Source organism: Nanorana parkeri, unplaced genomic scaffold, assembly GCF_000935625.1.
Source record: "Nanorana parkeri isolate BGI_ZX_2015 unplaced genomic scaffold, ASM93562v1 scaffold498, whole genome shotgun sequence".
NCBI lineage: Eukaryota > Metazoa > Chordata > Amphibia > Anura > Dicroglossidae > Nanorana > Nanorana parkeri.
In genome coordinates this window covers 538,819-554,235 of record NW_017306766.1, presented here as the reverse complement: position 1 = coordinate 554,235, position 15,417 = coordinate 538,819, and the positions used below count along the sequence as shown (strand labels likewise).

General features: G+C 41.7%; 1 protein-coding gene across 1 annotated transcript in view; it reads left to right on the top strand.

Moving 5' to 3' along the window:
* ULK4 (unc-51 like kinase 4) overlaps positions 1-15,417 on the top strand; it is a 463,016-nt gene that overhangs the window by 240,978 nt on the left and 206,621 nt on the right. The window contains 1 exon segment of the mRNA XM_018561067.1: positions 6,898-6,990. Within this exon segment, the coding sequence (XP_018416569.1) occupies positions 6,898-6,990 (93 nt within the window).

The following is a 15,417-nucleotide window of genomic DNA, read 5'->3' as shown; positions in this document are numbered from 1 at the left end:
GGCCTATTTTGCTCATAATCTTAAGTGTATCTAAATCAAAGCACAACAACGTAATATATCGGAGCTTAGAAGTCCTTAGATATTGAGGCTACATTAGTTTTTTTCATGCTTTTTTGCTTAGGGTGACAACACTTGCTCACATTACTGTGGCATTGTCACCCAATGCTGCTTACTCCTATATAGAGCTACTCCCTTTCTCCTTATATTCATAACATAGCGGAAAGTGTTCTGTAGTACATAGGTGAACAGACTGCAGCTTCAATAATAAATCACCTCCCTGAGCAGTGTATGTAGTATTAACATTTTCCAGCAGCCCTTGTTAAATGTGCAATACCTGGGGGCAATACTAAGCAGGAGATTGGCTATCAAGATCCCTCCCCCCTAGCACTCTTGAAACTGAAGGTGGAGCTTCAGCTTGAATGACACTGGGGGACAAACTCATGCAATTAAATGAGAGGAGAGAAAGTTGTGCAAGCGAATGATGTGATGCTGCTGGCATTTTTTGTTGTTGACATTTTTGTGTAGTCTCAACGGAGCTAGGATTTAATTGGAGGAAAGACAGGTTAGTATTGGAAGAAATGCTGTGGTAAGGCATCGAGGCCCAATAATGGAAGATGAACTTGTGTAACAGTGGGCTCATGCCACCAAAGTGTAGTGTAGCAATGGTGGTCGTATGCCAAACTACATGCTTCTCACGAGCACCCCTCTGCGATGCCAGACATTCCATCTCGTATCAAATTAACTCTTTGCTGCCTGGCTGTCTTCGTAGTGGCTCAGATCCACGGGATACCATGGACACGGAGCTCTCAAGGTGCTCATGGCCTCACTGCACCCTGCCCTTTCATAGCAGAGCCCACCTCTGAGAGCAACCCGACTTGGCCTGACCAGTATTACCTGTGATTTTTCCCCACATACACTCCTTCAGTTATCACCACAGGAGTCCAGCCCACCTCAAGCTATTTTCCAGGAGAAACCCCCATCTAGAGATTGGGGGAAGGATGAGTCCACAAAGAGAGCCTTTTTTAACATTTACCTAAAAATCTTCTTCATGTGTACAATATAATTCATGCTGACAGCACAATCATAACGAACAATTAATAGTTACCAACGACAAGTGAGAGATGAGAACAGTGATTGAGATGTAGCCCAGAGCCATGGAGAGGTTATTGCCCAGTGTCCTGCATTCTTACATAGTGTTACCTGAATTACTATTTCACACTTACAGGTATGAGATTCTAAGGATTCAATCATGAGATTTTTGAGCTCAACACAATAACAGAATTTATTGGTATATAGTATCAAGACTTAAATACAGTGAACCAGCAATCTATTTAACTACAACATACAAAGAAAAGATTTAACCATGCCAAATACCCAGACATTGGTATCTAACAGACAAACAGACATACAGTTAAGTGGGGGAAAGATTATATGTATAGTTACCCATTAATCGTCACATGATGGCCCCATCCTGGTAAAAGAGGACTAGCTTCTTTCCTTCGATCCTTAATATACCCCTGGTGTCCATAGGGATGCATGGCAAGTCTCCCATTGATTGCCTCCCAAGGCCTAATGGAGATTGGAGGGTTTCCAAAACCCTCTTTACAACTCCTCACCCCTCTCTACGATTGGCCAGTCTGCATATTATTGGATCAAAGGGTCTTGGCTCAGGAAAAATGGTAGGCCTGGTCTTGTGCGTTCCCATGGAACAGACTTCTGCTGGTCATAAAAATGGCAGGCACCTGTTAGAATGTTTGCATTGACTTTCCTTTTGGTGCCATTCAACTACAGAGTGGGTCTATACTGTTTAATAATCATATGCTATGCATAACTGGCATCGAATTTTCAGTAAAAAGGACTATGTTGTTTAATAATTTGAGTAACTTATAAATTGAGAATGTAGTAATTCTTAAGTTGCTACAGTTTTTTCTAGCAATTTACACATCTTGAAGTTGGACTTTCAGTAACCTTCAAAATCTGCATGAATACATTTCCGACATGTCACAATGTGCAGCCATGCAAAGTCCAAAAACTGCCTCATACCACAGCGAGAATGCTTCTGTTCGACTGAGCCGCAGTGACAGCCTAAGCGGGGCAAAAAGCCTACCGAAGGCTGACCTTTCACCCTGCAAATGACAGCTTGGCGGAATCAGCCGTGATCTCACGCCTGGCCCCACCCAGTTGTAATGACAGATCAGCGTCCCCAAATAACCTGGGGACGCTGAACTGTCATTAAACAATAACAATTGGGTGGAGCCGGCTGTGACATCACGGCCGGCTCCGCCCAGTTATTCATTGGCCGGGAACTGATAGAGGACTCTAGCAGGTGCTGGCCAATAGGAAACAGTTGGGTGGAGCTAGCTGTCACTGCTAGCTCCGCCCAATTGTTTTTTAAAATTATTATTTTTTAAATCTATTTTTAAATTTTACTATTCATTTACATTTTTTAAAAATGTTTTCAACCCTTTTTTTTGACTATTTTCATTGATTTTATATTCTGCTCGGTACCACTGAGATACCGAGCAGAACAGCCGAGCTGAATGTCAATAGGGGCGAATGGCAGCGAGTGAGCTGCCGGAGCTTCAGCTCAGCTGATCCAGATGTTACATCGGCTGTGTCGAAGTCCTTCTGCACGTCAGCTCAGCGGAGCATGTGTGGCTGACCGAAGTGCAGCCGATGTACGGCTGAAATCAGCCCTACTGAGCCGTAGTGAATAGCCGAACATCGTTCGCCTCGGTTATTCACAAGGCTGCCTTTGGCAGCTTTGTGAATAACCCCCCTAGTGTTTGTATGTATTGCAATTTATCTGCTTGCACAAGGGTAGGTGAGGCACCTTCCCTGGTGCATACATTTTATTAACAGTCCACCACCACTTCCAATGTAGGGGCAAACTGTTGATGCTATATCAATCTTGTATAATAATAATAATGCAGACAAGAACAACACAGGCACCCTGGGTAATGCTTAAATAAAGATAGCAAGTGTATCTGATGTTAAGTCCACTTTAATCATATTCCAGCCATGTAAATAATATTGAATGAGCTAAAGTGTTTCTTCATGTACAGTTTATATAGTGGTCCTTTTTCTGACTGCAGTTATTCCTTAAAAAGTCATTCAGTCAGCTTGTGCTGCTTCATCTCTTGACAGCTGTCACAACCTTTCCTAATCTTCACAAATATTAGCTACTGCCAATGTATGCGCCAATTTCGTTGACCTGATTTCTGTTTAGAAATGTAAAAAAGATGAGGATAATCCTATATAATGTGTGGTTGTAAAGCAAATAATACCTGAAATATAGCTTAATTAAAATGTATCTATTATTCAGTGGCTATTATGAACATCATATTTCTCAGACTGGAGGAACATTTTGCAATGTACAAATGAAAAGAAATCAAGGACAGATGGACAACTACTATTAGCACTGTAACAAGTATTACATTTGTATCATAGCCTGGATATATGACAAATAGGAGAAATTACTAAGTGCAAGCCATACTGCTATAAACATGGTTTGATATTCCCTTAACATGTTAGCAAGCAATGACCTTACATTGAAACTGACATATAAATAAAATGGAAAGAAATAGAAAGGTGTTAGGCTATTTAAAGGAAAAATATAATTGCAGGGAAAAACTTTCAGTACACAACCCTTTTTTGCCCCAGTTTTGCCGGTAAAAGATGCTGCAGGTCACGTCAAAGTAGGAATTGATGTTGTAGAGGTCATTGTTGCCTCCACAGTCCAGGAGTTGTGTTGAGTGGGCCAATGCTGTGACCTGCCCTTCCAATACAATACTGCCAGCACTGCCCCTTCAGAGAAAAGAGGAGCTGTTGTTTGGGGTTTCTAAGTATACAAATATCTGCAGGCAGGGGCGGAATATATCAATAAAGTGCAGCCCTGGCAAAAAAAAAGAAAGATATTCTTATTTATTTATATAGTCAACCATAGAAGTACTGATTATTACAGAAGTAAGATTTAACTTGGTGCTCTGTTAAGTTCTAAATGCAGAAGCTTGCAGGGATTTAAGTTATTTGATTAACACATAGCTTGGTAAACTCCCAAATTAACTTTCAGTTTAAATCAGCTAAATCCATTAGTTTAGTTAGTTTAAGCCCAAGGTCTGTTATTTTAACATAAATTAAATGTTCCATTAATACCCTGCCTCATGTAATATCACTGAGCATAAGTACATTGAAGTAAATCTAAAGGCAACACTTTTTGGAGTAGCATAGGGTTAAAACCACTGTCAGTTTTTTTTCTTTCTATTTGTGTCTCATTATGGAGATTTCCCTTCACTTCCTGTGTTGTGCCTTTTTAGTGCGGTAATACTGGAAATTTTGCATTTATACTTCTAGTAATGCCTTTGGTTTGCAGTTTTAAAGTGGTTTATGGAGTTATCTCAAATAAGTTTCATATGTCCATTAAGTGTTTTCAATTTTTAAATGAATCATATGCAAAAATGCTGGTTTGTGAGGGGAAAACCTGACCTATGTTACAGCACAAATTTCTGTAAAGTATTTACTAATCTCCATATTATGGGCACACTGTTTTAATATATTGTACTTTCTTGTGAAGGCTATGGAAATTGCTTTTTCTTTGAATTACTGCAACCCATTGCTTGTTTACTCATGTATAACAGACCTGATATATTTGTTCTTTTCATAAATATCTGCATTATGTGGGGAAGTTTGTGTCCAAGTACAACGGGTTGTTTTTATGTCACAGAAATGCATTTTTTCCATCCTTGACTTTATAGAAATTGCAGCCAAATTACAAAAAGATAATTAACAAAGGATATGTGGAAGTTAAAAAGCTTTTGCAAAGAAGTTCCTTTGAAATGAAAAATTAAATCAAAGCTTGTTTGTATTGCTTTCAGCATACTGTATTACTAATATTCTTTATTTAGGCAAAACACATAGCATTACAGTAAGAATTTTATATGTTACACACTGCCTACCATGAACTTGTGTGACTTTGTCTTAAAGGGTTTCTTAACCCTCCGTTTTTATTACCCATATCTACTGCTAGCAAGCAGTAGATAGATGCAAAAAGTTTTTTTTTTTAAAGAAACACTTTAAAATCAGTTCAAACTTACCCCTGTCTTCGCCGTGCGCTCCCGTCCGAAAATCCGAAACTGCTAGAGCGGCCACAAAGCATCTTGGGGCGGGCGCATGCGCAGTTTGGATTTTCGGCCGGGGGACGAGAAGAGACGCAAGGTAAGTCTATGGACGCGTGCACCCGCATGCAGACACCGTGGGACAGGAAGTGCCAGCAATGACAGAGGAGTCAGCGCTGGATTGGAGACCCGCAGCAGCGCTGGAGAGAAGGCTGAAAAAGGCAGGAAAGAAGAGGAAAATCGGATTAAGAGACATCATTTAAGGTAAGTGCTTTACTTAACATTGGGGGGAGGGAAAAAATGTGACTTTAATGTCACTTTAAGCAATCTAAACCCCTCATAAAAAAAATGCTAGAGATTTAACTCTTCTCTTTATCCTAGTATTTTTGTGTGTGTGTACACTGTCTGCAGGGCATTCGCAGTGCACACTCCCGGCATCTGCAAGATGCTGAGAATTGAGCCAGATACCGGGTATATGAAAACTCCAGCGTGCGTGCACTGGAGTTACATCCTCAATGGCCAAAGAGGGAAGACTCAGGGACATCCTGTGGTTTCTTTTCTTAGGGCCATAACACGCTGGCAAAGAACAGATAACTATTATTGCCTCTGGCCTTCCTGCCGCTCATCGTTCGCCATAGTTTTAACATGCCTTAACATGTTTAATACAAACTTTTATTTTTTGTCTCTGGGTGAGGGAGACCTCTTTGTAAAGGACCAGGGATTTTACTATGCCAGATCTGCCTCCCAGATGTCTCGTGATTGGATGACTGATGAGGGAATATTCAAGAAGTAGCAAGCAGGGAGATCCTTGCACTGTATGTTCTCAGGTACATCCTTCTCCCTGGCAAGCCCTCAGAAGAACAGTAAACAGCACAGTCGAAATATCACGGAAACTCACTCCAAATCTTGTGTGATTTGCACTCAGAGGCAGCACTCAGTGGATGATTGCAGGCTGCAGATTTACAACTATTAGGATACAGAACAGAAGTACTTAGGCACAGTCTCATGCTAGGAGTTCTCAGGGTACTGCTTAGGCAAAATTAATTTCTCTATATTGCAAATCTTTACATTTTGGGTATAGGTTCTAATAAAATATGTCTTTGTATTAATGTAAGTAGCGTGGGGGAAACCTCATTTTGTTGCTAAAGATGCTTGCCCCTATTTTATTAATCATTTTAAAGAACTACAACAATCTCCATTACTAAAAGTTTTGGATAGATGGTGGAAGTGTTACACCTTTGTCTGGTTTTTATTGCTGTGTCAATACAGAACATAGGCCATCATTTCTATTGTTTTTCTCAATAAAAAAATATATACTACAGAACATAATTTAGTGCTTTCATTTTTAACTGAAAATGTACATTTTTTATAGTTTTTTGTTTACTATTACAGTGCAAGGGTCTTAGCCATGAACTGCCCTTTTATCTGTGCAGCATGTGGTTTTATTAACCATGCATGAAGTAAAAGTCTACTAGTTGTGCACTGTAACAAAAGAGTTCATATTTCTCTCTTTTTATGAGTAGAAAAACTTGAGCCTCAAGGTGTCAAAAAGACACCACATCTGTCGGGCACAGGCAACCAATCACCTTATTCATTTTATTTTTCAAACCTTTGTTCGAGCACAAGTGGAGGAAATGGACTGGTTGCTGTGAAAGACAACGCTCTTTTTTCCGGAATTTATATACAGGATTAATAGCTAACACTAATGTATAATCATTCTGTTATGGGATTTAATTTGTTAACTATATCTTTTTAGGATCTGATGATTTTTCCTTTCTTCTAGGTATGACAGAATCCTTCTGGAACCTGACCCAGTTCCTGTGTATGCTCTAAAATTGTTGGTGCCTTTGACTGAATACAATCCTGCCTCTATCGGGTAAGTAGTCAACTGAATAGGAAGAACGCAAAGTTTTAAGAATTAATTGGAGTGAGTTTATTAAGTTATAAAAGTTTTGATCTTCTGAAAAGGAATCATATACTCTGTTGTGTCCTGAATTCTCCAGTGGTTCATTGCTGCTCTGATTTCTATGTGGTCTTTTGAAATTGATAGTGAATGGAAATCAAGGGAGGTTACTGACAATTCCACTGTCTGTTGAAGCAAGCAGAAATAGCAGGATAGACATTAGAGGTAGACCATTGAAACCTTATGGAATACCATACTCCTGTTAATAAAATAAAAATAACTTGAGACGTGTACTCAAACTGCCTTCAAAGCATATAAATATAGTGGGAGGAGGATACCTCCATATATTTTACTCAGTCAGCCAAGGTAACAAATGCTGCCTTATTGGATGTCAGCTTTAATAGATTAAGATGACACATATAACTAAAGAGTTAAATCTTACAAATGCATTTAAGTACTTTAACTATTAACACAACTGTAGATTATGTGTGTTTCACTCGGCTGTAAATCCTCAAATCATCTCTGAATTAATGCTGACACTGTCCTTCTGTTAGGATCGTGGTGTGGGCCCGAAGTGACGAGGAGGTGCTCCCTTGCAACCCCGTCTGATGACCACTGGGGTTGAGAACAGTAGGTTCAGGCAGGGGGTGCATGGGTGCCGGATGCGGATCTTGAGGTCACGAGGTTTACTCGGTGACCTGGCAGAATAGCCGTCGTGCTTGAAGGGTTAAGCAAAAGGGAGTGTAAGAGACAAGCCGGGTCAAAAGCAGACGGGCAGCAAGGTACAAGGGATAAACAGAGAGAGGTCCAGAGACAAGCCGGGTCAGTAACAAGCGAGCAGCAGAGTACAAGGGGTTAAACCAGAGAGAGGTCCAGAGACAAGCCGGGTCAGTAACAAGCGAGCAGCAGAATACCAGGGGTTAAACTAGAGAGAGGTCCAGAGACAAGCCGGGTCAAAAATAGGTAAGCAATAGGAACAGGAATCACAAGGGGAAAAGGAACAGGAGCAAGGCAGGGCAAATGGCTAGTGAACAGGGACAAGAGCACAGCAGGAACCTCCAGTGCTGGCTGAATATCACCCAGCACTGAATGGGCGTCCTGCGGTGCTTAATATAGGCTGAGGATGTGCTACTGGGCATGCGCCGGCGTGATGACGTCACCGCGCCGTATTGACGCGATGGCGTTACGCTGCACGGGGCGTGACCCGCCAGGCCTTCTGGCGTCTGCGCCTGCGCGGCTGGGACGTGCCGGTGGACGCCCTCTCTGTCTGCGTCCCCGCAGAGGGACTCGGCATCTCCCGCGGGCAGGTAACTGACAACTTCCTTCTGGAGGGTGGCTACTTTTGTTCCCCATGGTCCCTATGTGTGTTGTAAAGTAGCCACCGCTCCAAGCTCGCTCACGAGAACTACAATCTCACATTTAGTTTACTAATTTGTATTGAGGTTGTAGCCCTTCACAGGAGCGAGCTTGGAGTGCTGGCTACTTTATAACACACACAGAGACCATGGAGAACAAAAGTAGCCACCCTCCAGAAGGAAGGACAGTTTCAGAGATGATTTGAGGATCTACAGCTGAGTGATGCACAAATAGACTACAGTTTTGTTAATAGCTGAGACACTTGAATGCATTTTTAGGATTCAAAGTGACATTAAAGGCAACAATTCTTCCCCCCTCCCCATTTCTGTTGTAAGCCTTTACCTTATTTGATGCCGCTTGCTGCAATCATCTTTTTCCTTCCACTCGTTTCCAACAGTCCCTCCAGTGCTGGTGCTGGTCTCTGATCTGCCGCAGACTCCTAGTGTCTCACTGTTTCTTTACTACGTGCATGCTCCTGGCTGCGTTCATTGCGCTTCAGTGTCTGTTTTATCGCCTCCACTCTACTGCGCTTGCTCCCACACACTTCTTCTTCACAGCTGTTCGGGAGGCGGGAGTGCTTCTGCCGGAAGTGAGCAGCGCTGGAACAGGTAAGTAATTAGGTATTAGCCTAATTTTTTTAATCATGGGGCATATATCTACTGCTTGCTAGCAGTAGATAATAAGATAGACTTGGATTTACATCTGCTCAGAAGAGGGTACACATGGATCCTTATATTTTGAATTATTTCACAAGTGTACGACTCTGATAAAGTCAATTTTCTTATGCTTAAAATGGTGGCTTATGATCCTGATATTTACTGGTCACTGTCAATAAAATATATCCACAGATATTATGTTGTATATTCCTATACAGTATTTTGATTTACAAATTACCTAATTGATGTGTCTCTGCTTTCTAATATAAACATGTATTTATGTTTGATTGTATTGATTGATTGATCTGTATTGATGTTTACTCTCTCGTAGGAAGCATCAGCTCTAATTGTATCGGAAATTTTAACACCTACTTGCATACAGTAACATTGCTATAGACATACTGTACAAATGTGGTCAATCCTGCAGGCATTATACAACTACCCGTAGGCATTTGTTCTGGCTGTCAGTTCCCTACAAATATACTGTGTATTCAGCGCACCCATGCATCCATATCTAAAGAATGTAAGAACCCCAACTGATACTATCTTTCATTGCACTCCTCCATTGCTCTGTTGAAGCCCCCCATAATTAACTGGTGCTTCCAAATATGGAGGAACATATGACCACTTCCCAGGATGCAGTGTTAACAAGCTTGAATACTGTCATGTGAAGGGGATTAGATAGATGTTAACTCTGTAAGTTTTAAAACAATCTCACATGGAGCTTACATAATTAGGACTCAGCCCTCCAAGAGGGGAAACACAGAGAAGGGGATTATTATTGGATGGGGGGAGGGGGTCCGCTTTCAAGACATACAGACACTTTGCCCTGAAAGGGTCAATCTCTTTAAATAAGAGGAAAGGGAGATGAGAAAGTCAGACAGTTCTTTTCACCACTTATCTTGGGGAGAATATGGATCAAACAAAAGCATCAAACCTGTCTGATCGATCTCTTTCACAGTCTGCTGCTGCAATAAACATGGGATTATTATCAATTATGACCAAATATGGATAGAAAGGATGATTCTAATGTCAATAGACAGCTTAAAGCTGGGTATACACAGTTATATTTTGTTATTCAATCTGCGGGCTGAATGAAAAATGTACAACAGATTCCTCTATTCACGCTAAACAGTGCATATAAATTAATTTCCCACTGTGTGCCTTAAATTCTGACAGCACTGGGTGTGCCACTGTCGGAATACCTGAACAGTGACAGCAGCTCATTGGCTGCCTTCACTATTCACCCAAAGATTTTAGTACTTTCGATTTTTTTGTAACTGAAGAATGCTGAATGGAAGGGAGGCGACAAGGCCAGCCACTGTGCAAATTTTGGTGGGTTCATCAAAAATTGGCCAAAATTTGTACAATGTATAGCCAACTTTGGATGCACACTAGTCATTTTTTTCATTTTGAGATATGAAAACTTCTGTGACACTTGACCAGCAGTACAATGATGCAGTATTTTGAACATTTTCTCTTTTAAACAGAAAAAAAATAGGCCTATTCACAGAAAGATTTTAGCAAGCAGTTGGGACATTTCCCTGTGCAATGAATATCTCTGACCGATGTGAGACTAGAAATATTATCAAAAGCAATCTTTGACATCAGTAGCTGCGCTTTCAATTATTGGGTCTTTGATGGACACCCTAAAAGCTGGAGTTTGTATCTGGTTGTCTGTAAGAGTTAAAAAAAACAAAGTCCAGGCACAAGGTAGTGATTTGAAAATTAGATGACAAGAGAGTACTGTATGTTTTACTATCTTTCTTGCATACCTGATTAAAATTCCTTATTCTCTGCAAATTATACCATGTGAAAATAATCAAAATTTCTAGATATAAACACAGTGTCTGTTACGGCTCTGCAACAAATATATCTATCACATTGCTTTCTGCAGGGAAATTCTTAAATCAAAAGCACTAGCAAAACATAGCAACATTTATATTAATAATTAACAGAGGTGGCATATTGTGCTGTTTTTCCACATAAATCTAGAGAACAGGATTACAAATAATGTCTCCTTGTACTAAAAACGTATTTGCAATACAAAATAAAGCTCTGAGGCCCAGACTTTTCCTGCGAGACATCTTTGTTCCATTACACAGCTAGTGTTCTATGACTCAGCTTACCCACTGTGACATCACAGAGCTTCAGACATAATCAATGGCAGTTTGATTCTGGTTTGCTAATTGACATAAGTAGTTGTTTAGAGAATTGAAATAGTGAACAGTACAGGTAAAGAAGAGATTCAATAGTAGATAGATACATTAAGTGTCATGCATATAATGCTTTTTTTGTAAAGTCTTTATTTTTCGAGTTTTGCATATACATATACAAGAACAAGTAACAAGAGGAGGGGGAAAGACAACAAACAGTGGGAATCAGCAGCACAAGGGACAATGAATAGAACAGGGGAAGGCTGGTCTTGTTACACGTGGAGACCAGGAGCAGGAAGCATCACAGTGTCATTCTGCAAACTTGTATAGCTTCTATATCTACTACGTCCTCCGGCACTTCGGCCTAGTCGCTCACCACATCCGTCAGCAGAGTGCGGTATTCGGAGGAGAGAGTGAAAGTCTGCCAGTAGGACCACTTAGCACAATGCTGAGCATGCGTGCCCCTATCCGAGGAGACTAGGTCTTCCATACGTTCTGTCTCACCTATCTTCCTCAGCCATAGAGAGATCGAAGGGGGATTCGCCTGTTTCCACAATGCCGGAATGCAGCTCCTGGCAGCGTTGAGTAAGTGGGGTAGGAGAGATTTCCCGTATCTTTTCCGGGACAGAGCATTGCAGTGCAACAAAAAAAAAAGCCGGGTCTGTGGGGATGTCTAGGTCAGTAAATTGCAGCATAATGCTACGAACCGAGGACCAGAAGGTAGAAAGCAGCGGGCAGGATCAGAAAATGTGGAGCAGGTTCCCCCGGGGAGTCTCCACAGCGCCAGCAGCAGTCGGGGGCCGACGGGAACATGGAATGAAGGAGTTGTGGGGTCCTGTACCATCTGGTTAGGAGCTTGAATCCTGATTCTTGGAATTTTGTGTTGACCGAGCAGCGTAGAGTATGGTGGAGAATGTTGTCTATCTGGACCTTAGAAAAGCGGACTCCTAAGTCTCGCTCCCATTTCTGCAGATAGGGAGGGACGAAGTTGGGATGAGGGGTAATTAGAAGGCCATACATCAGAGATATTGCACGTTTGAGGCTACCTATTTGAGTGCACTCTATTTCAAACATCGTGGGTGGTAAGGATCTCAAAAAATGTGACATTTGGACGGCACGCCAAAAACCAAGAGCCGTGAACCGGTCATCCGTCGCTAGTTGTGATCTAGTGAGCCACTGCGTATTTGTCAGCAAGTGCTGTGCTCTGTGGCAGTTATTGAGGAGAAGAGGTCTAAAGCCTGGATCCTCAAGACCTGGTGGGAAGGAAGGATTTCCTATGACAGGGAGGAGGGGGGATGGTTCCGGGGAGATGGTGTGATTCGTAAACACTCGCCTACAGATGGACCGGGTGGCCCCTATGGTGGGGTGTAGTTTAAGTTCTTGTGGGACCGATTGCGAACACCACGGGAGACAGCTCAGGGGGATGGTGGAGAACGCCTGTTCTACAGTGATCCAAAGCTTCAGATCTGCATGGTGACACCAATCTAGCACTCTGGCTAGATGGCAAGCCGTATAATAAAGCGACGCGTCCGGGAGTGCCATGCCACCATGGTCCTTCGGTAGGCGCAGTAAGGAAAACTTAATACGCGGGGGTTTATAGGCCCACAGGAATTGAAAAAAAACCCTGTTTACGCTGCTCAGAAACCAGGTAGGGACACGAATCGGCAATGTTTGGAAAAGGTATAAAAGCCAAGGCATAATAGACATCTTGAGAATGTTACATCTCCCGAACGAGGAAAAGTTTTTGGCATTCCAACCCAATAGGTCCTGTCTTATCTTACACAAAAGGGAGGGGAAGTTGACAGCGAACACATCTGTCAGGCGTCTCGGGATAAAGGTGCCCAGGTATGAAATCGCGGAGTCCGACCAGCGGAAGGGAAAAGACGTCTGTAGGGCTGAAACCGTACGAGTGGAAAGAGAAAAGTTGAGGGCTTCCGATTTAATGTAGTTGCATATAATGCTTTAAAAGCACAACTTTACTGTAGCTTTCTTTTTTAAATGCTAAGAAATAGAGATTTTTTTTTAGCAGAAGAGACTTTGCATGTTTCTTCTAAAACACCATTACCCTTTTGCCTAGCAATTGTTAAGGTGTGGTCACCGCGTGCAGCCCATTGTACACCCTTGCTCATCCCCAACATCTTTTAGATGACAGGAAAGCAGCAGGGTGCCAAGGGCTATAAAACTATCACAGGTACTGCGGCTGCCTAAATACAGTAGCCAACACTGAAGCTAGGCCGGTACAGTATAGTTAGCACTAGTCTGTATCATTGTTCTGATGATCACTTTCCTTGACACAATATTGTCAGAAAAGGATGCAGTCTGTATAATAATATAAAAAACTCCCCTTGGCAGACAAAATATGCCCTTTTTTTAGCCTTCCAGTTAGAAAATGTTCTAATTGGAAGGCACACAATTTTGGCACTGGTTTATAAGGAATACAAGTGGCTTCAAATGCTGCAGCCAGATTTTGAAAACAAATAATATACTGATTGAGTAAGTACAGAGAGAACCTCATATATAACCCCTATTGGCCATTATGGTAATATCATCTTGTTAGGAATGTCCTAGCTACATATCTTAATCAGTTTGTGGATTATTTGTGCACCATCTGTGTATTTCACCCCCCCCCCCCCTCACGTAAACTCCCCCCCCCCCCCTTAAATGAAAACCACAGTGGGAAAATCCAGTCTAATTTAACCACACATCGTGCATAGAGTACCTGGTAACTGTTTTTAGCCCAAAACTCACAGGCTCACTCTATGTAACGTGTACTAGCAAATAATTACTGCTTTGGCACAAAATAAAGAGATGGCACCTTCTAGAATAACAACAAGCCATTGCCTCATTAATTAATATAAATATATATCTACTCGTAATCATGCACAATTAAGAGTTTAAAGTCTACAGCATTAGATTATTAATTACAAAATGGTTAATTGATTTGAAGACAACAAACTGAAATGAATGTTCAATAAAAAGAAATGATACTTTATGAGGTATTACCACAATTTGCTGCAACTGTAGAGAAAGTCTGTTACATTGTGGTCGTCTTTGTTTTCTCTTGCATGTTAAATAATCTTACCACATTTGTATTTTCAGAACCTATACCCTATAAGCCCTCTTTATGGCTCTTTAACAACATTATTTAAAGTAAACCTATATTTAGCAAACTAACACAGACTGTACAGTAGGCACTGTAAATTGGCTACTATTATTTTTAATATGCTTTCTTGCATTCCCACTCTACCGCTGCAGCCCCCTGAAAGTCCTATTCCAATAACTTTCTGAAAGTTGGTATGTGCCTAGAATTAGGTTTGCCTCCCACATGTAAAAGTGCTAGAGCTGGGCAGGGCCGCCGTCAGGGGGGTACGGCCGACACTTAAGTACGGGGCCCGCGAACCTTCCCTATAAATGGCCTGGATGGGAAGGGGGTTTAACACCGCGGATGTCAACTGGTTAAAGAGTGTGTGTAATTTTTGTTTTTTTTGTTAATGAAGCTATGTGTGTGTTTTTAATGAGTGTGTGATATGTGTGTTTTTTTTACCATGATTGCTGTTTAAATACAAGCGATCCGGCGTCTGTATAGACGCCGGATCGCTTGTACAATACGGCGCCGTGTCCCCCTCTGCATCTGCCGGTGCTGCCGTCAGCTTCCTGGGCTCATCTGTCCCTCATGTGAGCCCGGGACCGGTGTGGAGGGTCTCCCCTGACAGATCGGAGGAGACATGAGCAGCTTCTAGCCACGGATCTGTCCTCCGATCACTGGACATCGGAAGTGAGGTGCATTTCATCACTTCTGGTGTCACTTTACACAGTCTCCGGCTCCTAGAGCAAGAAGAAGAAGCTGAAGCAGATCTCGGCTTCATCAGCTTCTTTGGGGTCCCTAGGTGACACTAGGGGTCTGCAAGACCCCTGATGTCTCCATAAAGAGGACCTATCACATTATATTTGCTATTACATAGGGGACTTGTTAGCCCCCTATGTGATGGCAATGAAGCTGCGTGTGAAAAAAAATTTTAAAAATTAAAATAACAATAAAAAATTAAAAAAACATTTTTGTAACCACTTGAAGTCCGCGGTGTTACACCCCCTTCCTGGCCAGGCCATTTTTCAGTATTTAGCGCTGCAGTACTTTGAATGACATTTATTCTGTCATGCAACGCTGTACTGAAACTAATTTCGTACCATTTTTTGTGGACTCATAGAGCTTTCGTTTGGTGGTGTTTAATATT